At 50.7% G+C, this 22,909-nt stretch overlaps 1 protein-coding gene across 1 annotated transcript; it reads left to right on the top strand.

The window, feature by feature from the left end:
* On the top strand, nt 1-22,640 carry SPARC (secreted protein acidic and cysteine rich). Its single transcript, XM_043913350.1, has 10 exons — nt 1-147; nt 10,372-10,441; nt 11,262-11,324; nt 11,929-12,016; nt 13,396-13,517; nt 15,316-15,436; nt 17,178-17,311; nt 18,512-18,660; nt 20,811-20,959; nt 21,422-22,640. Exons 2-10 carry the CDS (start codon nt 10,385-10,387, stop codon nt 21,448-21,450), a joined length of 912 nt encoding a protein of 303 aa, XP_043769285.1. The 5' UTR covers nt 1-147; nt 10,372-10,384; the 3' UTR covers nt 21,451-22,640.
* The last annotated feature ends 269 nt before the right edge of the window (nt 22,641-22,909 follow it).

Raw genomic sequence — 22,909 nt, 5'->3', positions numbered from 1 at the left:
AGGAGGAGGGACCGCGGGGTGGAGGGGGAGACAGACCCAGCCCAGAGCTCTGAGTGGCTTCCTGTTGCCAGGCTCTAAGCCCCTCACATTCCTGCAGACCTTCAGACTGCCCGGAGCTCGCCTGCTGCCTGCCTGCCTGCCACTGAGGTATGTCCGACCCCTGCCCTGACTGTCCCTCCGCTAGGCCTGCACCCCCTGCACCCTGGTCCGCTCCTCACTTTGTGTACAAGGGAAAGAAGCTGTGTTGGGAGGTCTCCGGGCGCGGGGACTCCATCCTTGCTCTCCCGAAGGGCAGGGGACATGGACTTGCTGCCTGTTAACTTCTCAGGTGAAACTGAGATCCTGTGGTCTCCCTTCTGGGTTTGCAGAAAGTAATCCAACTGTTTCTGAGAGAGTATTTTCTCTCTCTGCGCCTGTCTCACGGGTTTCAGAGGCTGCCTTTACAAATGGGGGCCACTTCTTCCTTTCCTGGGAATATGATCTGCGCACAGCTGCAAGAGGGATGGGCCACCAGAGTCTGCCCTGCTTCCCATTCTAGGAGGAGAAACTTTCTAGATTTGGTTCTTGCACTCTGTTTTCCCAAAGGGAAATTTGGCGTGAGTGATAAACTGATCTTTGGAGGGATAAGAGGGGGTCTTCACCTTTCATCAGCACCTCTGTAAAGGCTCCTGTTGCCCTGGAATTTCTCCCCTCTCAACATCCACCCTCCTCCAACACACACACACACACACACACACACACACACACCCCGATTCCGGTGCCATTCAGCCTGAAATAGCACTGTCAGACAATCAGTCTTGGGTTAGGCATTGTTCTCATCCCAGGCTCCCCAGGGTGTAAACACTGGAAACTCAGCAGCAGGAGCCCTCCGTTTGTCTAGATTTGAAGACCCCTGATATCGGGTAGTGTCCAGAGAGGCACAGGGTCCGATGGGAGACTGGGTGTGGCGGTGGTGTGCTGCAGAGTGGGAGGGGGAAGACAAGATGGAGCGGGTTTCAGGGCAGCCTCCTCACACCTTTGCCATGAGAAGTCCTAACTCTGCACTAGGCTGCTGTTAGGTCTTCTTCAGGTAAACCCCTTCCTACCTGTGGCTCCACTGGCTGGTTGATGAGTGGGCTTCCTGAGTCCCTAAGCGCACCAAGGGAAAAGGGGGGCCTTGGGGAAGGCATGTCTTCCAGGAAGCCCAGTCCACCCAAAAAGGAACAGAGGGGCACACATTTTCCTCCAGAAAATGCCATTCTATGCAGAACACATAGAGAAAGGGTTTTCTTTGTGGTTGAATTTCTGTGCACCCCAAGTGCTGACAGCAGGATGAGAAGCACATCAGAAGTACGGGGGCAGACTGAAGACATACGTTTTACATGTGACCTTAGGTAAATGTCTCCCCTGGACTTAGTCTCCCTGTCTGTAAAGTAAGAGGAATGGACTCAATGGTCTTTGGGGTGCCCGATGTCCTCTGAACTTTCCAGTGAAGGTCTCTTAAAGCAGAATTCTCCTTAGGCCTAGCTTTTGGCTAGGTTTCATGGAGATTGCAAGCCCCTTAAAATTGTATATACAGTTGTGTGTGTGTGTTAGAGAGAGATGAGAGAGTGACACAGAGAGAAACAAAGTTCGCGGCAATATCCTAGAGGGTGTTCACAGCCTTCAGTCTTAAAAATATTCTCAAATGACGCCTGCCCCTCCAGGTAGCCAGAGGGCATGATGTGGGAGATGGAGAAGGTGGGGACTGGAAGCCAAGGTGTATTTGCAGGAGGATGAAAAGCTTTGAAATGGGAGTGGTTGGGGTGAAGAGAGAGTTAACTTACAGCCATCAGCTGCCACATCGACAAAGCCGGGAGCTGGAGTTGAGGGAGGGAGGGGGAGGGAAGGGAGGGTGCCTGGGGAAGAAATCAACTTTTGAAACTTTCTCCAAGTCCCACCCACCAAAAGGCTCTTCTTTGCTATGACTCACTCTAGGAGGAATGCGAGTTGCCACGGTAACCTTTTTTTCAGGGTCTCTGCCTGCTGGCTGGGAGGGGACACTAGAAACTCTTAGAATATCAGGCTCTGTAGGTCTGAATGTCCCCCACTCCACTCCATCCCAAGAGGGCAAATTCTAGGTCCTGCCCTCCTGATCTCCCAGTCTCCCGGGACCCCAGGGCAGCTGTGGGGCTGTAAGATGCTTCCTGTTTCCTGGGATAGGCTACTTGAAGACCCAAGTTTTAAAACCACCTCTACCTCAAAGGTGCCAGTTGACCTTGAACTAATGGCTTCTCCTGTCTGAGCCCCAGGTTCAAGGAGAACCAAGGAGAACCTTGGTTCAAAAAGTGATACCACCACCACCTCAAAGGGATACTGTGTGGACAAAACGGGGATGATACACAGAGAAACGCTTGCTACACTGTGGCCCTCTCACCTATGAGATGGGTTTTTAGAATGGATGAATTGATGGCATCCGAAGAATTGGTGACATCATTCCCTGCGTTTTTGTCTGGCAGCTTTATCATTTTAGGGTTTGGATATAACTTCCCTTTACTAAAAGTGCCGACAGGCACATTTAAGCAAAATAAATATTGTCCAAATTCTTTTGATTTGGGCACCTTCATATTTCCCAAGAGTGTTGCACCCTCCAGTGTCCAAGGCAAAGGCAGAGGTGGATCCTAACTCACAGTGACATTTGGAGAGACACTTCCCCTCTCCAGACTCAGTTTCCCAATCTGTTAAATGGGGACTCTAACCTTGGGTCTCCAGGTGCCCTTTCAGCTCTGAAGTCCTGTGAACCTAACTGCCAGGTGCTGCTTTCATTAGAAAGGACAGTCAGGCCACCTTTTTAACAGCTCCTGGCCCCCTAGTTGAAAAGGAAACAAGAGAGGAGGGGCTAGGGGAAATTGGATTGCATAATAGTCCTCCTAAAATCTTTATCCATCTGTAGAGACTTGTCAACCAACTGCGTGGCTGGGGTTTGCTATTCACAAGAGCAGTTTTCTGTGCTAAAAAATAAGCTATAAATAGAAAAGGATGATGAAGGAAAGGAAAGAGCTTGAGGATGTGAGGTAAACAGGAAAATATTTGATTTTTGACGTTATTTAGACAGGTAGCTATGTGTGCAGAGATAAACAGGGACAGACACAAACCCATGAGGATGCCAAGTATATAAACATTGATTTCACTGACAGGCACCCACTGGCACAGCTGAAAATAAATGTTTCAATACGTGAGCAGACACAGGGGGTCATGCACTCATGGCTGTCTCTGGGCAATACCTTGACTCACAGACAAGTCTTGGATGTCCATCCGATGCATATGCAAACTCTGACCCTCACCTATATGGGCTGAAACCAACAGATGCTGAGTCAGGACCAACGCGCATCGTCACATACAACGCTTCACACAGTGGTCCTCAAGGTCATTGGTCACTTATGCAAATACACAATCACCATTTGTAGCCACACACAGACATGCACAACCAGACCTAACTTCAGGTCATGGTGGGGAGATAGACACCTGAGTGTTAGTTGCTCAGTCATGTTTGACTCTTTGCAACCCCATGGACTGTATGTAGCCCACCAGGCTCCTCTCTCCATGTGATTCTCCCAGCAAGAATACTGGACTGGGTTGCCATTTCCTTCTCCAGGGGATCTTCCCAACCCAGAAACTGAACCCCAGTCTCTTGCACTGCAGGCAGATTCTTTACCATCTGAGCACCTGTTGTATATTATAGACAGAAATTGAGACTCAGGAAGGGAGAATAACTCAAAGTCACACCGCAAACTGATGCCTGAGCCAAATTTTCAGACATCTGGAAACATCCAGATGTTCATTTTGGCTTCTTTTATTGGTTTCCTTTGAGCAGTTTGGTACTCTCCTGACACTCCTCTCTGTAGTCAACAAGCCCCATGGATAAAAAGTGATAAGAGCTACCTCCCTTCCTCCTTTGCTGGCTTGCCGTGGCCTGATGCAGCCCACATGGCTATGTCATTAGGCAACAGGAGGTGGCTAAGTGGTGACTGCAACCAGTGACTTGACAGAATTATTTAGAAAAACAGCCTCCTTCTTATCCAGGAGATGTCTAGACAGGACATTAACTCTGCTCTCACTTGTCAAGTTATAGACCTTGATGTCTGTAGGCAAAGTAGGAATGGAGATAACAACTCTCGCTATAGCTGGGTTCTTTCAGAAATGTGGTATTTAACCCACTTCATCTGGGGATCTTTCTGGGCCCTTATGTGTTAGTCATGGCCATAGGATCCTAGACTAATCAAATAAAAAAATAAACAATTCCCCAAACATCTTGATATTTCTGAATATCTGGAAGTTCAGCCCAGATACCAGCTTGCCATGTATGACCTCAAGTGAATTATTTTCCCTCTCTGATCCTCAGTCTTCCTATCTCTAAAATCAGAAGCATGGCAAAGAGGTGTTGTTTGGCATGACACCACCAACCCATTGGTAGCAGCTGCCAAAAGAACTGTGTCCAGAATTTGAGTGCCACTCTGGACTTTAGGGGGAAAGGTCATATGGTTGATTAGTAATGTCTGCCACATGCACCGGAGGGGCAGGTGGAGCCACATGTGCCATGGATTTGCTTGCTATCTTTAGGATGTGACAGCCTGGACACTTTGATGTTATTTCTCATCCCTTCCATTTGTGGTCACACAGATGCACCAGTGGCCCCTAGGGGGAGCCAACGGGGAGAGCCTGAAGCTCCACCCTGGGGCTTCTAACCACAGCGAAACGTGGCATCTTAGATGTGTTTATGGAACCTCTGTCAGACTGATATCAGTCTCATGCTCTGGGGCTATTTCTGAGTTGCCTCTGAACATCTTCAAACCTATGCTTGAGCACCCTAAAACAGGGGTCCCCAACTTCCAGGACCTAATGCCTGATGATCTGAAGTGGAGTTGATGTAATGATAGCAATAATGTGCACAATGAATAGAATGTGCTTTAATCACACCCTTCACTCCGTCCTGGTCTGTGGAAAAATTGTCTTCCATGAAACTTGTCCCTGGTGCCAAAAAGGTTGGGGACCGCTGCCCTAAATGTTTCTTTTAGCTTCTTCCCTTCCAGCAAGAATTGTTAGAAGCGGAAGCAGGGAGTCAAGGGCCAAGTTGTGAAAGGTGGTCCTCTGATAGGCTTCTGACTCAGCTGACTTGGAATGTCAGGGCTGAAAGGAACCTTTGGGACTATGGCCTCAGGGTCTTCAAACTCTCTCATAAAAGAAATTAGAGGTTCTCTGAGGTGTCTCAAGGAGTGTCCCAGCGCCAGTCCCCATCTCAACACTGCTTTGTTTTTTTTTTTTTTTTAATTTTAAGCTGATTCATTGAATAGATAATAGTACATTCATATGTACAACAAAGGTGAACGGCTCTTAGTTGTTTCAGACTTGGACATCTGCAGAAGACTTCACTGAGAGAAAGGGCTCCCTGGCTTGTATCACTCTGAACACCACTGATCTAAAACAACCTCTGCACTGTGCAGATGAGTGGCACTAGGTGAAGTCCAAGGAGTAGAGGAGCCTATTCTAATTTGAAGGGTGAGCTGGGAGCAACACTGCCAAGACTCAATCCCAGGGCTCCTGACTTCCACGTCACCTCTGAGTGGCTGTGTGTGCTCCCTGGGGTGTGAGTGCGTGGCCACACTGGCCACAACGGCACCTCTCTGGACCGTCTCAGCCCTCCTTCTGAGTCCTGGCATTCTGGTGGGCCTGGCTCACTCACGAGTTCCTTTATTAGCCTCTAGACTTGTTTTCCTCTCTTTGGGCTTGTTTACCAGGAGCATGTGTTTTGGGAACCCTTGTTGGTAAGCCAAATGGTGGAAGCAAGATGCCTGGTTTGCGTCAGCAGCCCAACTGAGAGGGCAGCCTGGGGCCTGGCTTCATCACTGTGCCCTGTGGAGGCTGGGCTGGTGCCCGAGACCAAAAGGAGTAATGCCTCCTTTGTTCCAGCCCAGCACCTGTTCTCCCTGGGCCATGGACAAAGAGCTGGGATTCTTGTCCTGGATTTTCAAGGGGAATGGAGATTCTGGGATCTTTGTTTTAAAGATACTCTTCTGATGTTTATCTCTTGTAATCACCCATGAGTCTTTCAAGGTAAGTGTGTTATTTTCATTTTAAAGATGGAGAAATAAACTGAGGCCCAGAGAGGGAAAACCACTTTCTGAAAGTCACACAACTGCTATGCAGCGGAACCAGGATTTGAACCTGTATATTCTGTCTCCAGAGCCCCTGGGCTTACCTCTCTGCCAAAATGCCTCTATAAAAGTTGATAACCACTCTGTCTAATATGGGCTTCCCTGGTGGCTCAGATAGTAAAGAATTCATTGGCAATGAAGGAGACCTGAATTCAATCCCTGGGTTTGGAAGATCCCCTGAAGAAGGGAAAGGCAACCTACTCCAGTATTCTTGCCTGGAGAATCCCATGGACAGAGGAGCCTGGCGGGCTATAGTCCACAGGGTCTCAAAGAGTTGGGCATGATTGAGGGACTAAGCAAGCTCTGTGTTAATATGGTAGCCACTAGCCACATATGGTTACGTAGAATTTAAGTTAATTAAAATGAAATACAATGAAAACTTCAGCCCTTCATTTGCGCTAGCAACATTTCAAGTGTTCAATAACCACTGGTGGCCACTAGCCACCACATTACACAATGCAGATATAGAATATTTTCGTCATCTTAGAAAGTTCTATTAGACTGCATTGCTTCATAAACTCTTCTACTCAAATCAGATTTGATGACTGTAACTCAGATTCTGTGCTTCAAGTCCTTAGGGGTCTACGATTCCAAGATCCACAGTCTAAAATTGAATGATTCCAAGGTTTTTCCCTAGTTCTGTCCTTCAGTAACTTTTCAGTGTCCAGAGAGAGCCCACAGGAGGCCGTTTATGTTTCAAGAGAGATGAACTTGGGTGGGGTGGGGGGCGGGCAGCTGTACTTTTCCATCCCCAGACTCTTTCTAAAGGAGGAGAGGTGACCTCAGCTTCGGGTCCCGCTGGCAGGCAGGGACGGGTTTTCAGCCGTCTCCAGAGCAAATAAAGGCAAAAGGAAAGGACTGGATGTTCGGAACAGGAGGCAAGGGTGGTGGCGGGGTGGGAGTGAGCAAAGTCTGCATCTGACGACCACTGGGCCAAGGGAAATACACCTCCTGCTCCCCGGCTCCCAACCCTCCCAGTCTCTTTTCCTCCAGGATACCTTGGGCCAGTTCACAGCCCAACTGGGCCCCCTTCAGGTGAGCACCTAGTGGAGGAACTGCCGCCAAGGGAAACAGCATGTGAGGCAGAGGGCAGGCCAGAGGCGGAGGGGGGCAGCCTTGGTCTTCATTCAGCCCTGCCACCCACTCCTTGGGGCTCTGGGCAGGTTTCTTCCCCTCTGGGCCTCAGCCCTCTCTTCTGTACTATAAGGTAGTATGCCTTCAGCCCCCAAGGGGATGCCGGATTATGAAAACATTCTTAAAACGGATAAACACAGGCATCATTACAAACTAAAGAGATACAGAGTTTTTATTTAATACTGCTCATCTATACAAAGGTGTTTATATTTTCACCAGGGGGGGCATGCCAGACCTAGGTTTGACTGGCAAAGGATGTGTGTACAGCTGATCATTTCTGGATGCTGGGGTTTGGCCCTGTGTTCTGACCTTGCTAGGGTTACTGATAAACCCCTGACCTTTGCAGGACGGGCACCTGGCCTCTTTCACCAGAGGTGGTTTAGAGAACCTCAGAGAGGGAGCTCACGGGTATGCAGGAGTATGGTCATACATTCGAGAACCGTCCACTGCTGCCCTTCCCTCCCATCAAGCGATCTGGATGGAGAGGATGTTGGGACTGGTGAGGGGAAACTGGGCAAAACCCCAAATTAGGAAATCAACTCCTCCTCCAAGACTGTGTGTCCTTTTCTTTACACTTACTTCCCACTTTTCCCCCTGATCCCCACCCCAGTCTCAAAGAAAAACTCTATGAGGCCCAACCCAAGTCCATGAGGAGGAATTTTGTCAGCTTGAAAGGGGCCTGAATGTTGTCTGACTTCCTCCCTCTCCACCTCAGACCCCCTCATCGGACCAGCGGGACTCACAGCCCTCCCATGCCATGGTGCCAGTGTGTGAGACCATTAGAAATTTTAATGCACCGTGAGATCTAGAATGACTTTTCTCTTCTGGCTGCAGCACCAAGGATGGGGGTGGCAGAAAGAGTCAGCGTGCCACTGGGAAAGCACGGCTGGTGAGGTAGGACAGAGAGAAGAGCCGACCCACAAATCTTTCCCTGGTCACAGAGGAGGAGCAGTTCCTCTGCTCAGATGAAGGACACAAACCCTGGAGATGCCAGTCTTCCTGGCTCTCCAAGCTGAAGCTTACTCCCTTTCCAGCCCTAGCTGGGCTGCTTCTCTAACTGTAGGACTTGTCTGTCATTGGAGCCCAGATAAAGTGCCTTTTTTTATTCCTGCTATGAGTCTCTGACCCTTCAACTTCTAACCATCTCAGACAAGCCTTTCATTCATGCTTTCTCTCCTGTTCCTTTCACCCAAAGCCACATGCAGGCATTGTTTTGCTTTTGTCTCCAAGTGGGGAAGCAAGAAAGGAGATTTTTCCACCTCTAGGCTTGAGAGAAGTGGAGCGGGGAAGATAAGCATAGGACTGTGTGTGCAGGGGAGGGAGAGAGGAACATTTCCAAAACCTGGGAAGGGAAGACTGCATTCAGATGGGAGAGTTGGGGACACCACGAAGCAAAACCAAGCTCCCAGGTGGATTTCTTTAGATTTCTGTTGGTTTTATTTCATATACATGCCATAGAATACTGAGGTTTAGTGTCTATTTCAACCCCAATAGAGGACCATTATGAAGTCTTCCCTTCTGCTGCCTGTTTCTACTACCCAAATACCATAATTTAAGTGAAGATGGGGATAATGGAGGGGATGATGTGTGCCAAGACCAGCATGTGCTTGGGACAGATAAAGGGCATCTCAAGGGCTCAGGCTACCATCTCAAAGCTCAGCTAGTCCAACCCTCTCAAGTAATAGAAGAGGGAAACCAAGATCCAGAGAGGATGAAGGATTGAACCAAAATACCAAGTTAATATTGAGATAGAACCAGAATCCTTGGGATTTAGCTCCAAGCTAAGCGTTTCTTCCATGATGCCAGGGTACCGCCCACCAAGGTGCTTGGTCAGTTGAGAAATCTTGGAAGGAACTAGGGATGAACGAGGGAAGACATGGCCACTGCCCACATTAACTAAAAGCTGCTTAGGCACAGGGGAGCATGCTTGCTCTATGTGGCCGCAGATGGATAATCACAGTAGACTAGGAGAAGCTTGAAGGGAGGCAAGCTGAACAGTAGAAGGAAGGACTTTCTAAAGCCATTTAGAAACGGAAGTTCATTGAGTTAGAACAAGAAACAAAGCATCCCCACCACAGTCCCTTGGTTAGGGATGCATTTTGTCAGCAAATCATAGAGATTCTGCTCCAAGATGCCCTCCAGTCATGAGATTGTTAGAGTCGAGAGCTCAGCATCTAGAGGAAGGTTTCAGCAGTGACCAGGGTGGGAGAATTTTCTAGAGAATGTTCTAGATCTTAGTTAACATCTTTTAGCTGTGAAGGAGAAACAGAAGGTAACACTAAACATATGCAAGCATTTGGGTAGTTTCCACACAGAATCCAGAGAAGTACCATCCCTCCTGGGCAGAATGGAGGAAAGTATGGCCATAAATTTCCACTGACCACACTCGAAAACTATTGTTCTTTGTTTTAGAATGTAGGCCTCATTGTCTCAAATTGGCAAGGGGTTGCTGCCTATTAAATTCTCTTATTAAGGAGGGGTAGGGAGAAGGAGGTCAGGGGAAAGAGGGGAGAGGAGGAAGAGTCTGGGGTATAGGAAGAAAAGAATCCTAGAACATCAGGGATTGAAGGGCCCTTGAACAAGTTCCAGTTCAGCACTGCCCAGACTTGATTAACCAGTTGTCTGTGTCCAATCACTGTTTAAAAATTTAAATAAATGTACTGAGGAAAGAGACAAGATCCCTACCGTAAATGGAAAAACCTGCGTACTTCTGTCATAAATAGAAGGAAACTGTTAAACTAGACACAAAGGAGACAGAACAACTGTACTGAATTCCAGCTGGATGTCGTTTCCTGCGGAGGCTCTGAGCCAAAGGCCTGCCCTCTGTTCAAAAGGGCAAGAGATGAGTGTTAGATGTTAAAGACTTGTTAGCACCAAACTGAGACTTTCTCATACCATCAGGATTAAAAGAGAAGCAAGTAGAAGCAACTTTCTCTCTGCCTTTCACTATTGTTTACCATGGACCATCTAAAATTATCTTGCATATCACAGGAATTCAGTGTCAGGAGGAACTCTCCATCAAGAAACCTAGCCCTCACTGAATTCTTCATCTCTTTTCTCCCCACAGGGTTCCTAGCATCATGAGGGCCTGGATCTTCTTTCTCCTTTGCCTGGCCGGGAGGGCCTTGGCAGCCCCTGTGAGTACCTGAAAGTCACATCTTCTTGGTCTTACCTCCCACCACCAGCTCAAGGGCATTGAATCTACCAGCCCTGGATGTTCAGAGGGGACAAGCACTTCCCCATCTTGAGTGGTCTTTTTTTCTTTTTTTTTAAGATTTTTTTTCCCTTAAACTAATAAGCTCAAAATAAAAACTGAATGAGGATCATTGGGAGGAGATTCCAGGGAAGAGAGATTTCCATGTAATGTGAAGATGTACTTGTTTAGCAATCAGAGCTTCCCCAGAAAGGGACTAAGATTGTTTTAGAAGGAAGTGAGCTCTTTGTCATATGAAGACTTACAGAAGAGAAGGGGATGCTGATGGGGTGATGGTAGAAGAAGCCCCAGCCAGCCAGGCACCTCAAAGTCATGTGCTATCTTGCTTCTTCTAACTCCAAGTTGACTCCAAGAAGAAATTGCCAAACAATGATGATGATGACAGTATCACACCTGTGGGGAAGATACTGACATCTGTTAAAATTCAGGGTTCATCCCCTATGGGTCTCCGTTTTCCCATCTGAAGGGAGTTGGTCTCCCATCATTATGGGAGTCTAAGCTGCAGAAATGCTTTTGGAGTTTTGATAGACACTCCAGATGTAACTATACAAAGGGAGGTGCTCCTGCAGCCCACAGGGCCTGCATGTTTGGCTTCTGTGCCCGAGTTGCCCACCCATGGCAGGCGTCTCCCACAAGCTTCTCTCCTAGCTCCCCAGCCTCAGTGGTCCAGGCTAAGGCATGTTAGTGGTGGGAAGCTGGCCCGGGCCCCAACCTCTCTGAATACCATTTTTACCTCCCAACAGCAACAGGAAGCCTTGCCTGATGAGACAGAGGTGGTGGAAGAAACCGTGGCCGAGGTGGCCGAGGTAGGTGGTGGGGGCCCCAGACTCATCTCTGCCAACATCCTCTCCCTCTGGGGAATCCAGACAGGGGCTGCTGGAACAGGCCATTGTTCCCCTTCCCACGTCCACACACAGCACAGATGTAAATCCTATGGATCCCCCAATGATGACACACTCCCGAGTGCTCCCCAAACTCTCCCTGGAACCTCATAGGTGGGAGCTATGATTCTGAATTTGTTTTTTACTTTTCAAACTGTGTGACATTTGTTCTCAGATGGTCACCCACAGTCTCCCCAAATGTCAGCTGATGAAAGGGAAAGTACCCTGGTGTGGCTGGAAGGGGAGAGAGCTTGGCACCCGCTCTTGCCCTGACACCCCTGCTGGCCTCTAGGGCATCTCCATAGCATTCTGGGCCCTTGAGGAAGAGCGGGTCCATAGATTCAGCCTTGATCCTGGACCTGGCACTTGTGCCTCCTGGGATCTGAACCCAGCACCCCTTCCGGCATGTCTCTCCCCATCCCCTGTGGGTACCCAAGGCTTTGGGCAAGTCCCCTCCAGCCTTTGCCCCTTTCCTCCAGGTCTGGGGGTGGGATGGGGCATTTGACTCACTCTTCTCCCTCCACCCCAGGTACCCGTGGGAGCCAACCCCGTCCAGGTGGAAGTAGGAGAATTCGATGAGGGTGCCGAGGAAACTGAGGAAGAGGTGGTGGCTGAGAGTAGGTCCCTTCTCCTTGTCTTGTTACACAGGCCTTAGCCCTCTGCCGCCCGGGCCTGGGGCGTGGGCCCAGCCTGTGTGAGGTTCCTTCCCCAGGAAATGCAGGGTAGTGGGGTCCTCCCTGTGGGAGGGGCTGTGAAGGACAAACTGCCTTGACTAAAAGGTTGGGAGTGATCTCTGGAATTTGGAAAGATCTATTTATAGCAAGGCTGTGAGTGCTAGGAAGGGAAGTCTTAAGCTGGAAGTGGCCTTGTCCCCTTGCAGCACTTTAATCTAGTTCCAGAGTTGGGTTTCAGGTTCCCACTGAGATCCCCAGTCCCGTCCGGTCACTTGATGGCCCCAGACGCTTTCACACTTATAAGCTTATTTAATTGTCAAATGGCCATGAGGAAATAAGGTCTGGAAGCCTGACACAACTCCTATACGGCTTGTGAGAACCAGGACCTGGGGCTTCTGGCTCCCACCCACAGTCCAGATCCCTAACCCGCAGGATGGAGACTCACCGTACCCCAGGGGCTAACAGCCCGGACTCTGGGGGTGGACCAACCAAGGTCTGCCTCCAAACTTTGTGCGATGCCCTCTGACAGCCCTCAAACCTTCTCTGAGCCCAGCTTGCTCATGTCTTGCGTGGGGAAGGGTGAAGACAGTAGACCCCCACCCCAGGGTTGTCGAGGGACTATGAGATAAACGTAGAGGCGCCCTTGCCCAGGACCTGGCAGGGCAGGCATCCAACAAAGGAAGACTGCGACACCCCAGTCAAGCACCGGGAGGAAAGGCTAGACGAGCTCTCACGCTCAGGGCCTGAGTATCCACTGGAGCAGAGGGGCGTCTACTGAGTCCTGTTCCTTCCCCTCCACATCCCTTATCCGGTGTTTACGAGACACAGGCAGACTCTATTGTTCGGTGTGGTCCTGGGGCTCTGATCCCTTTTCCGCTGCAGACACTCAGGTGTGTTTTGCTGGGCTGCACAGCTCCCTGGCTCCGTGACAACAGCTGACTTTCCGAGTCATTCTAGAAAGTCTATTCTAGAATTCTGAAATACTTTGCTGTCATTGATCCATGAACAGCCACGAACACAGTGGTTGCTTCAACCCTCGGGGGAGCCAGATGGCATCCGGTGCTCCCGGGTCCCAGACTGAATCCCCAGCCCCCGCAGGTGCGCCTGGCCCTGACCTCAGACCAAATCTCTAGTTCCCCAGACTGAGCCAACTGCTCCCCGACAAGCTGATTTCAGCAGAAGAGAAGGGAGGGCGCAGGGCTGCCCGAAGGTTGAGTGGGGGCCAGACCCGAGGACTTCTGTCCAAGGAGCCGTGTGGGTTGGGTTGGGATGGATGTGCTAGCCCGGGTGAGGCTAATCACGTCGCCCTTGTGCTCTGCCAGACCCCTGCCAGAACCACCACTGCAAACACGGCAAGGTGTGCGAACTGGACGAGAACAATACCCCCATGTGCGTGTGCCAGGACCCCACCAGCTGCCCTGCCCCCATCGGCGAGTTTGAGAAGGTGAGGCCCGAGGGACAAGGCGGGGGGTGAGGGCTGCAGCCCTCAGAGCATCTGCCCACAACACTGCCGGCCTAGGGGTCCCACAGGGCAGCTCCAGGCTCAGAAGTCCTCTCGCTAGGTCTAGTCACAGCAAGAGACCCAGCCAGAGGGGGTCTCTGTCTGGGACTCTCCAGCAGTCACTGGAGAGTGACTGTCACTGGACTCTCCAGCAACTGGCGGGAATTTACTCAGCACCACCAGCTTCCAGCCCTACTGAGACTCAGAAGGGAACACACAGGAGGGACTTTCTCACGTGGGAGAATCTTGGCAAAGCATCAGGTCCAAACATGTGGGTTCTGGGTCACAGCAAAGGATGACATCAACCTTCATTTCTACCTCTTGATAGTGTGAGATATTAGCTATGTTCCTGATCCTCTCCAAGTTTTCTCACCTCTAAAGATGGAACAGAAATAGACTTTATCTCATAGAGATATTGCAGGGGTTTGTCAGATAATGCCTGGTACTTAGTAAGTACTCAATATGTACTATTTAAAAAAAAACTTTCAAAGCTGTCCATTCAGTCTCCAATAGGACTCTTCTGTCCATCCATCCATCCAAGTAAATATTTATTGAGCACTCATGCATATCAACCATTGTGCTAGTGGTCACCTAGCTCAGGGCCACAAATTGAGTTCCAGCATCATTTCCACAACCTCCACCTCACCTTCAACCTCTCCCCAGTACAACTTATCCTTTGAGGTCCAAATTTTAGCATCTTCGTCAGCTCTTCCCTCCTCCTCACCCCATCACCCCCTATCACACTGGTCACCAGTGCCCAGCAGTTCTCCCTCTGCAGTGATATGTATGCAGTAAGTATGTGCAGGGTTTTCAAGACAAGGCTTCTCCCCTCCTGACACAACTACTTACTGCCACTGCCCTTGTTCAGCCCATAGCAACTCTGCTCTGCCATCCTCATGCGCAGAGATTCACAAGAAGGACCAATATAACTCACCACATATTTGCACTCACTGCTAATAGTTAAGGATACGTAGCTGGCTGAAAAGGGAATTGGATACCGGCTGAGTGTGGAGGGATCCATGCATAGTCTTGCTTATTCTCCCCCTGCCATGAAGGATTTCTTTCCCCAGCTACAAAGATGAGCTGCAACCTCATGCAAGCAAGGCTTCTGCCCAACGAAGCCCATTACAGACTCAGCACCCAGTGTTTAGTTGAAGCCTGGCCATGTAGGCATCCCATGCCTAGCATATACCCAAATTCCAGACTCCAAGCAGGAAAAGAGATGTTCAGCATGAACCATACTGTTTGTATGAGCAACCCAGGCAAATTGAGACACTTGCATCATTTGTAGACATCAGTTTTCTAACAGTGCAAGCAACTGTTCACCAGCCTCGCTCCCAGACACCAGCCAAGGGCCAACATCACAAGAAGGCCTTTCTAAGAACAACAATCCCAGGCCTGTTGTATTAACTCTTTTCTGCATACTCTACCTTTCCCTCATCCTAGCCTTCAATTCATCTTTTCTGTATTTCCCAGGTTTGCTTTCCCTTATCTCAGCCCTGACTCCATCGTTCCACTGCTCAGAGACCAGCAGTGGCTCTCAGCTTGGGCTGAACATTGACTTAGGAGCCTAAAGAGTGGCTCCTTGCCTGGGCCCCACCCTTAACTCACTGTGTGGACCCCAGGCTAATCACATTCCTTGCCTGGCCCTCAGTGTTCCCATCTCTGAAATGGGCACGGATGGCGGTACTGGTGAAGGGCTTTGGGAATGAGGGTGAGGCACTCTATGCTTTGCCAACAGGTGTGCAGCAATGACAACAAGACCTTCGACTCTTCCTGCCACTTCTTTGCCACCAAGTGCACACTGGAGGGCACCAAGAAGGGCCACAAACTCCACCTGGACTACATCGGACCTTGCAAATGTGAGTCTCTCCTCGGGCCTCGCCAAGCCTCCCGTCTTGGGGAAAAGGCACCAAACTGGCACTGATGCTGGTTCTGCCACCCCTGGGCTGTGTGATCTTGGGCACCTCTCTTCCCCTGTCTGAGCTTCAGGGATCCCAATTATAAAATGAGATGATTGTTTAAGAGCTGGTATCTGTACTCAGGACCCCTCCAAGAAGGACTGAACAGTGGAGGAAACACAAGATCAGGGCAGATTTCTGGAGCCTCTCACTAGCATCCGAGACAGCTCACTTCTTTTCTGTAATGTTGAGGAAGTTCTTCTATGGGTCTAACCACAATCTTTCCTGCTTCAATGTTGTGAAGCAAAAATGATGTTCTTCCTGGGCCTAAAAAGTGTTTTAAAAATCCTTGAATTTGAATGCGTTAAAATCAAGGCAATCCTGTCAGTTCCCCTTAGGCCCTGTTACTCAACATTGTCATATCCTAGGCCTTTTTACTTTGTTACATTCCCATCTGCCAGCATAAAACATAAGATTAAGCACCTGCTTCTAGAAACCTGGGAGCCAGGTGTTGTGGGCAGGAATGCCAGGGCTTGCCTGGCCTTTGGGGGGTGATCCCAGGGGCAGACTCAGCTGGCCCAGGCTCCTGCTCCTGCGTGTCTGCCTCCCTGTCATCTGAGACAGGCAAGGCCCCCTCTGCTCCCCTCCAAGACAGCATCCACATGGTGTGTCTGGTACGTTCTGACACCAGATGACACCGGGGAGGGCCCTCACCTGCCTCAGGTGTGCAGAGTGCAGAAAGGTGGAGGAGGGGAACCAGGTTCTCCTGTGGTCAGCACCGCTCTTGCAGTTACAGGACCCTGGATGTGAAAAGAGAAGGCGCAGGCCTGGAGAAGGAGGGCGGGGGAGGGACGTTGGTAGGAATCCTTGGGCAGTGAGACTGACACTTGTGCCAAGTGGCTCTTCTGTTCTCTGGGGCGTATCGCTTGCTCCGACTCCTAGCGTTTCCCTCTCAGATGTTCTCTTCCACTCCCCAGCTGCTGGTGAAGAAGGTGGTGGTCCTAACCACAGAGGGGACTTTCCATAGGTCCAAGGATGGGGGAATGATGGACCCCTAGGCCCCCTGGCACCCACATGCCCTGGTGCTGGATGAGGCTCTGATAACGTGGCCTTAAGCAAGCCCCTTCTCTCCACACTGATCTCTAATAATTCCAAGAGGGTGGACTTGGATGAAATCTCTAGGACTGACATTTTGTCACCTTGAGTTCCAAAGACCAGGATGCAATCCTATCGCTAAGAATGTTCTGGTAATTAAGCATACCTGAACCCCCAGCCCGGTTAAGCTGGGCCTATGGGTGAATGCTGTTCCTCAGTCTCCCAGCTTCAAACATCTCTCAGGGGTCAACACCATCATGGTGGGTCCTGGCCTCTGTTTTCAGGTCCCAACACCCAGAAAAGCAGGAGTCTCTGGAGCAAACCATTTCCTTCCCCAGATCAGATCAAGGTCAAGGGAACAGGGGATGTGCCTTTGCACTTGTCCATTTGCTGAGTATTCTTCCCCCATCCCCACCCCCGCCAATCTCCTTTGTTCAAAAGGTGTGAAGAAACTGTGGCCCAGAGAGGCCGAGCCCTGTGCCAAGGTCACAGACTGAAGCAGTAGCAGGAGAAGGGCGGGGGTGGGGAGAGCGACCTGGCCCGCACGTTGGCCCTCGGGCAGGGAGAGTCAGGGTCTGTGCTTACCACCCCCGTGTGTTGACCCTAGACATCCCCCCCTGCCTGGACTCCGAGCTGACTGAATTCCCACTGCGCATGCGCGACTGGCTCAAGAACGTCCTGGTCACGCTGTACGAGAGGGACGAGGACAACAACCTCCTGACCGAGAAGCAGAAGCTGCGAGTAAGGGCCGTTTCTCGCTCTGTCTCGGGGCACTTGCTCGGCCCTGAGCTGACCCTGACCTCGGGCCCCAGGCTGGCTGAGATCCACAGTCCCGTTCCCAGATCTAGGCCCCCAAATGTAAGCCCGCATCCCTGCTCCAACGAGCGCCTCTGTCCCGGGTTCGAGGACACAGACTCCTCCGTGCAGCCTTTGAAGGCTCCTAGAGCACATTCACGGAGAAGGCAATGGCACCCCACTCCAGTACTCCTGCCTGGAGAATCCCATGGATGGAGGAGCCTGGTGGGCTGCAGTCCATGGGGTCGTGGAGAGTCGGACACGACTGAGCGACTTAGCAGCAGCAGCAGCAGAGCACATTCAGGGGCTTCCCAGGTGGCGCTAGTGGTAAAGAACCCACCTGCCAATGCAGGAGACATGAGAGACATGGGCTCAATCCCTGGGTTGGGAAGATCCCCTGGAGGAGGGCATGGCAACCCACTCCAGTATTCTTGCCTGGAGAATCCCACGGGCAGAGGAGCCTGGCGAGCTATAGTCTGTGGGGTCGAAAAGAGTGACTTTTCGACATGACTGAAGTGACTTAGCATGCAGGCAGAGCACATTCACCTCTTACAGGCTCTGAGGAGTCTTGTAATGAAAGGACCTGCTCATTTTGTTTAGCTCCATGTTAAGTATGGGGCATAAACAATTCTATTCCTTTTTCCTTCTGAGTCTGTGGACTTTAAGGGACATATCAAGCACTAGGAGTACTGATAAAATACAGCTCCCTGGGCCCCACCTCAGGCCCACTGAACCAGTGTCTCTGTGAAGCAAGGCCCAGGAAGCTGCATTTTGACACACTCCCCAGTTATTCTGATTGAGATGGCCCCAGGCCTCCACTTCTGTGGATGAGATAATGCTGGTACTCATCTAACCACTTCCTTCCCTCATTTGGTCTCTACACCCCACCCCTACCCCCCCGCCCCGCCCCGCCACACTGCTCAGCATGTGGGATCTTAGGTTCCCAACAGGGATCAAACCTGTGCCCCCTGCAGTGGAAGCACAGAGTCTTAACCCCTGGACCACCTGGGGGTCCCCCTTCCCTCATTCTAAACCCAGACTTTGGCTGGTCTCTGCCTGCTGTGGTCTCCTGTTGGGGGAAGGGACCTTGACTGGCCCCGACAGCCTCCCTGGACCCTTCGTCACACAGCGTCTCTGCTCCCACAGGTGAAGAAGATCCACGAGAACGAGAAGCGCCTGGAGGCTGGCGACCACCCCGTGGAGCTGCTGGCCCGGGACTTCGAGAAGAACTACAACATGTACATCTTCCCGGTGCACTGGCAGTTTGGGCAGCTGGATCAGCACCCCATTGACGGGTAAGACCCCAGACCCTCAGGATCACAGCGGGGAGCTGCCTCCGGCTTGGCCCTGGAGTGGACAGTCACCGGTCAGGGCTGCTAGGTGCACTAGATGTGGTCAGAAAACTCCTCAGGGGTCTCTGCTGCTCCCAGCCCTGGAGGCCCATAGTTTGCCTAAGGGCTGAGGCAGGAGAGGATAGGTGTAAGAGAAAGGATATAGAAGATTTAGTGCCATGAGTCACTCCTTACTGCCCTAAGAGGCAGAAGCCATCAGAACTGAAAACCCCTCCTTAACCCCATGAATGCCAGCCTTGGGTATCCATTCAGCAAGGTAGAAGGAGCTGGGAAGGAGCGCCAGACTGTGAGGTGGCAGGGTCTGTGTGAGACAGCAAGGCCCTGAGACCTGGCCCCAATGGGGCAAACTGGCTCTGGAAGTTCTTAAGACATTCACAGTGCCCATCCCATCTCCATGGCAAGCCCTTGGTTTGATCACTCCTGCCCCGTGTTGAAATGAGTTAGGAAGTGCCGTGTAAACGCCCTGTGGGATAAGCCGATAGTTGGTCAGTGAACCAACATTTATTGAGTGTCTATTACATGTCCAGCATGATTCCAGGCAGGGGATTTAACTGTAGTCAGAACTGACACGGAGGCCCTTGCCCCCATGGAGCTCAGCCTCTGGGTGGTGATGTGTTTCTCACAATGGAAGGAAAAAGTAAGGAAGGTGCCCGGAAGTTGCAGGTGGTGGCTGATGCTTCTGCAGCTGAGTAGGACAGGCCCCCCTCACCTCCGCCTTCTCTTGCTGTGTGCTCCTGGAGCGGCTCAAGAGGAGGGCCGCTCTGCTCACACAGGATGCCCAGGGCTGCTCCCCTCTGGGAGGCTCAACCCTTCCTCCCGGTCCAGTTCACCCTGTGGGTGATCCTGGGGGGCTGGGGTCTCCTGAGTGCTGGGAAACTGCCTCTAGCTTCTCTCCCAGGCTCTTTCCGTGGCTGGGATCCATCTGAGTCATACTGTGAAGGGGAGGGGAGAAGTCAGGGAACATCTGGACTCAGGCTGAGCAAGGAAGGGGCCTGGAGGGAGGCTTCCAGATGAGGCTGCAAGTACCCTGCATCTGGAAAGCAGGCTGGGTCAGAGGATCATCCTGCCCCTCTCCTTGACCCAGAGCTGCCCGGTGACCTTGCCTGAGTCCCTGCCCCTCTCTGGGGCTCACTTTCCTCACTGATATACAAAGAAGGCAGAGAAGCTTCAGTTCAACAGATCCCTTCCATGAGTTGGGCCAGATAGGAGGGCCTGGGGGTCCTTGGGGAAGAGTGTTTTGAGGACAACTAATGGAGGGCTCTGGGGAACAAGGGAAAAAAATCCTATATGTGCTCTGGAGTCCAGGCCAGCTGGGAGAACAGGAACAGAGGAGATTGGGAGAGAAATCAGAAGGCCTCCCTCTCACACGGGACATAGTACATAAAAGATAAAGTTCTACTCACCCTCCGCCTGCCAATTCCAATCTCTTCCCACGCTCCCTTCTCAGAAGTTGGCACCCTCTCCCTTTTTTTTTTCCAGCCACACATCTTATGGGATCATAGTTTCCTGACCAGGGGTCAAACCAGGCCCTTAGCAGTCAAAGTGCAGAGTCTTAACCACTGGGCTGCCAGGGAAACCCCACCCCTCCTCCCCAACTTTTTCAGTACTCTCTTCAGTTTGATGCATCTCTTTTTCACCTCTTTTCTGAGTATTTGCAGATGTATAAATGTGTCTGCAGAAAACATGCATTGTTGTTTCATACCATATTTTGATCTACCAACAGCAGAATTGCTGAATATTTTAAGCTTCTGTGCCCTCAATTCTTAGTCAGTTAGGAAACAATGAAATTCACCATGAGACCTGTGAACCCTATGAACCCACAGACCTCAGACCTAGAAGGGCCCTTAGACGTTATGATCAACTCCTCCCCCTTTGATGGAGGAGGAAACTGAGGCTCAGAGTGGGGCAGTGCTATATGCTCAGAACCACAGCAGGTCAGTGGCAGAGCCGGGGCAGACCCAGGATCCCAGCTTCCCATTCTGCAATGAACATCCTCTCCTTCAGCCCCAAGGGGCAGGCTCCCTCCCCCTGTCTCCCCAAGCAGGGCTATGGGGCTGGCTCAGCCTCAGTCTCTCCCCACCTCACCCCTGCAGGTACCTGTCTCACACCGAGCTGGCCCCACTGCGCGCCCCCCTTATCCCCATGGAACACTGCACCACCCGCTTTTTCGAGACCTGTGACCTGGACAACGACAAATACATTGCCCTGGACGAGTGGGCCGGCTGCTTCGGCATCAAGGAGAGTGAGTGTTTGAGCAAAGGGTCCGCTATCCTCTCCCTCCCACCTCGCTGCTCTCTGTATGTCTGTCCTTCCTGTCCATCTCTGCTCTGTGCCTGGTTAACTCCTGTCTGCTCTCCCTGCCTGGGTGGGCCTCACTCTTTTAGATGACTTCCTGGTCCTTCTCTATCCATCCGACTGTCTCTTTCTCCCTTTTGAAGCATCAGTACTCACTCTGTGTCTAGCACTGCTTTGGGAACTGACAGTCATCTACAGGAAACAGCACATGTAATTAGGCAGCGCAAGTCACAAGGACCGGCCAGGGACGGGGGAGACCGAAGTTCTCAGTCATAGACTCCCTGGGTGACCTTGGACTGGTTACCTGGCCCCCGGCCCCTGGGATGGGTGGGATCTGCCAACTCCTTGGGAAACATTTCCTCACTGACCCCGGCCCCCAAGTCTAATTCTGCTCCTTCTTGCCTTGCAGAGGACATCGACAAGGACCTCGTGATCTAAAGCCACGCCTCCTCCTGCAGAACCCGATTCTCTCTCTTTGACCTTCCCCCTCCTGTTTTCCCCAATGTTTAAAATGTTTGGATGGTTTGTTGTTCTGCCTGGGGTCAAGGTGCTAATATAGACTTAAACGAATACATTAACGGTGCTAAACATAGACATTTTAACCCAAGTCACGACATTCTTAGCTGTAACTCAGCTATCACGGCCTCTTGCTCACCCACTAATGGTCCCATTTTCCCCTTGCCGTGTGCACCTCTGCCCATTGTCTTGGTGGCACATGGGTGGAACACTTGATCTGCTCGAGTCTGCCTTCAACACACGTTGCATCTTCAGATTTTCTACTTTTCTGCTTGAAACTAATATTCACCAAGTCAGACTTTGTGTTAACTTTATTTCAGGGTATTGGCTGCCAGGGGGTCATTCCTAAGTGGCCTGAAGATGGACAAAGGGAAGTAACAGGCACGTGATGTTGGCAAGGATGCTTCTAGGGCTAGAGGATCAGTGGTGGGAGAGACCTGCAGAATCTACCAGCCAGAACCGCAGATAACAAATCTTGTGGTCAGGGGCTGTGACTGAGAGAAGGAAATTGAGGCTGTGTTCTGGAAGTACATATAAACTCTCACACAAACCCAGTTCTTCACCATTTCCCCTTCTCACTTTGCAGTGCCATTTCTTTTTGCATTAGGCAATTTGCTCAGACTTTTCAGAGCCACGGCCCATCCGTTCTCTGGAATCCCCCACACCTCTGAGAGGTGGATCACCACATCCTGCAGGGCTGCTCCCCTCCAAACTACCTTTCGGAGATGCAGGACAGGGAGGCTGTTTCAGCCAGAAAGACCAAAATCAAGAGCGAGGTGCAGAACGTGGTAAAACAGAAAAAGGGCAGGTGGCAAATTGGTTTTCTTTTGGGTTTTCTGTTTTTTTTTTTTTCCACATCTGGATGGCTGTCACCAGAGATCTTTCCTTCAGTCGCTAGCATGTTCCTCCTCTTCTCCCCTCCCCACTTTTTCTTTCTATTAATCAAAAGAAATTTCAAAATCAATGGGATGGTCGGATCTCACAGGCTGAGAACTCGTTCACCTCCAAGCATTTCATGAAAAAGCTGCTTCTTATTAATCATGCAAACTCTTGCCACGATGTGAAGAGTTTGACAAATCTTTCAAAATAAAAAGTACTGATTTAGAAACTGCCTCCCTGAGTGACTTTCATGTGTCTTAGTGACCTCATTTCCCTGACATGGAGATACGTGGTCATAACATGTCCACACATGAATGCACAGATGCAAAGCTTTGCAAATGCATTATTACCCTTTTGTACACACAAGCTTACTTATACATAGGGAATGTATGGTGCCTATAAGCATGGATTTAGCTTTTAATTTTATGACCTGGGGGCTGACCTTTTTCATGATTGCACTTCATTAGGCTAAGCAACTGAGGAAAGCACCAATGAAAGCAAT

The sequence above is a fragment of the Cervus elaphus genome, chromosome 9, assembly GCF_910594005.1.
Source record: "Cervus elaphus chromosome 9, mCerEla1.1, whole genome shotgun sequence".
Classification (NCBI taxonomy): domain Eukaryota; kingdom Metazoa; phylum Chordata; class Mammalia; order Artiodactyla; family Cervidae; genus Cervus; species Cervus elaphus.
Note: the sequence above shows the minus strand (reverse complement) of the source record. Positions and strands in the feature narration are given on the sequence as shown.

What these genes read in the sequence shown, in the direction of transcription:
- SPARC (XM_043913350.1), top strand. Translation starts at nt 10,385, where the DNA reads ATGAGGGCCTGGATCTTCTTTCTCCTTTGCCTGGCCGGGAGGGCCTTG. An exon ending in GGAGGGCCTTGGCAGCCCCT is followed by an intron (nt 10,442 to 11,261) that starts GTGAGTACCTGA and finishes ACCTCCCAACAG; the next exon opens with CAACAGGAAGCCTTGCCTGA. An exon ending in CCGAGAAGCAGAAGCTGCGA is followed by an intron (nt 17,312 to 18,511) that starts GTAAGGGCCGTT and finishes CTGCTCCCACAG; the next exon opens with GTGAAGAAGATCCACGAGAA.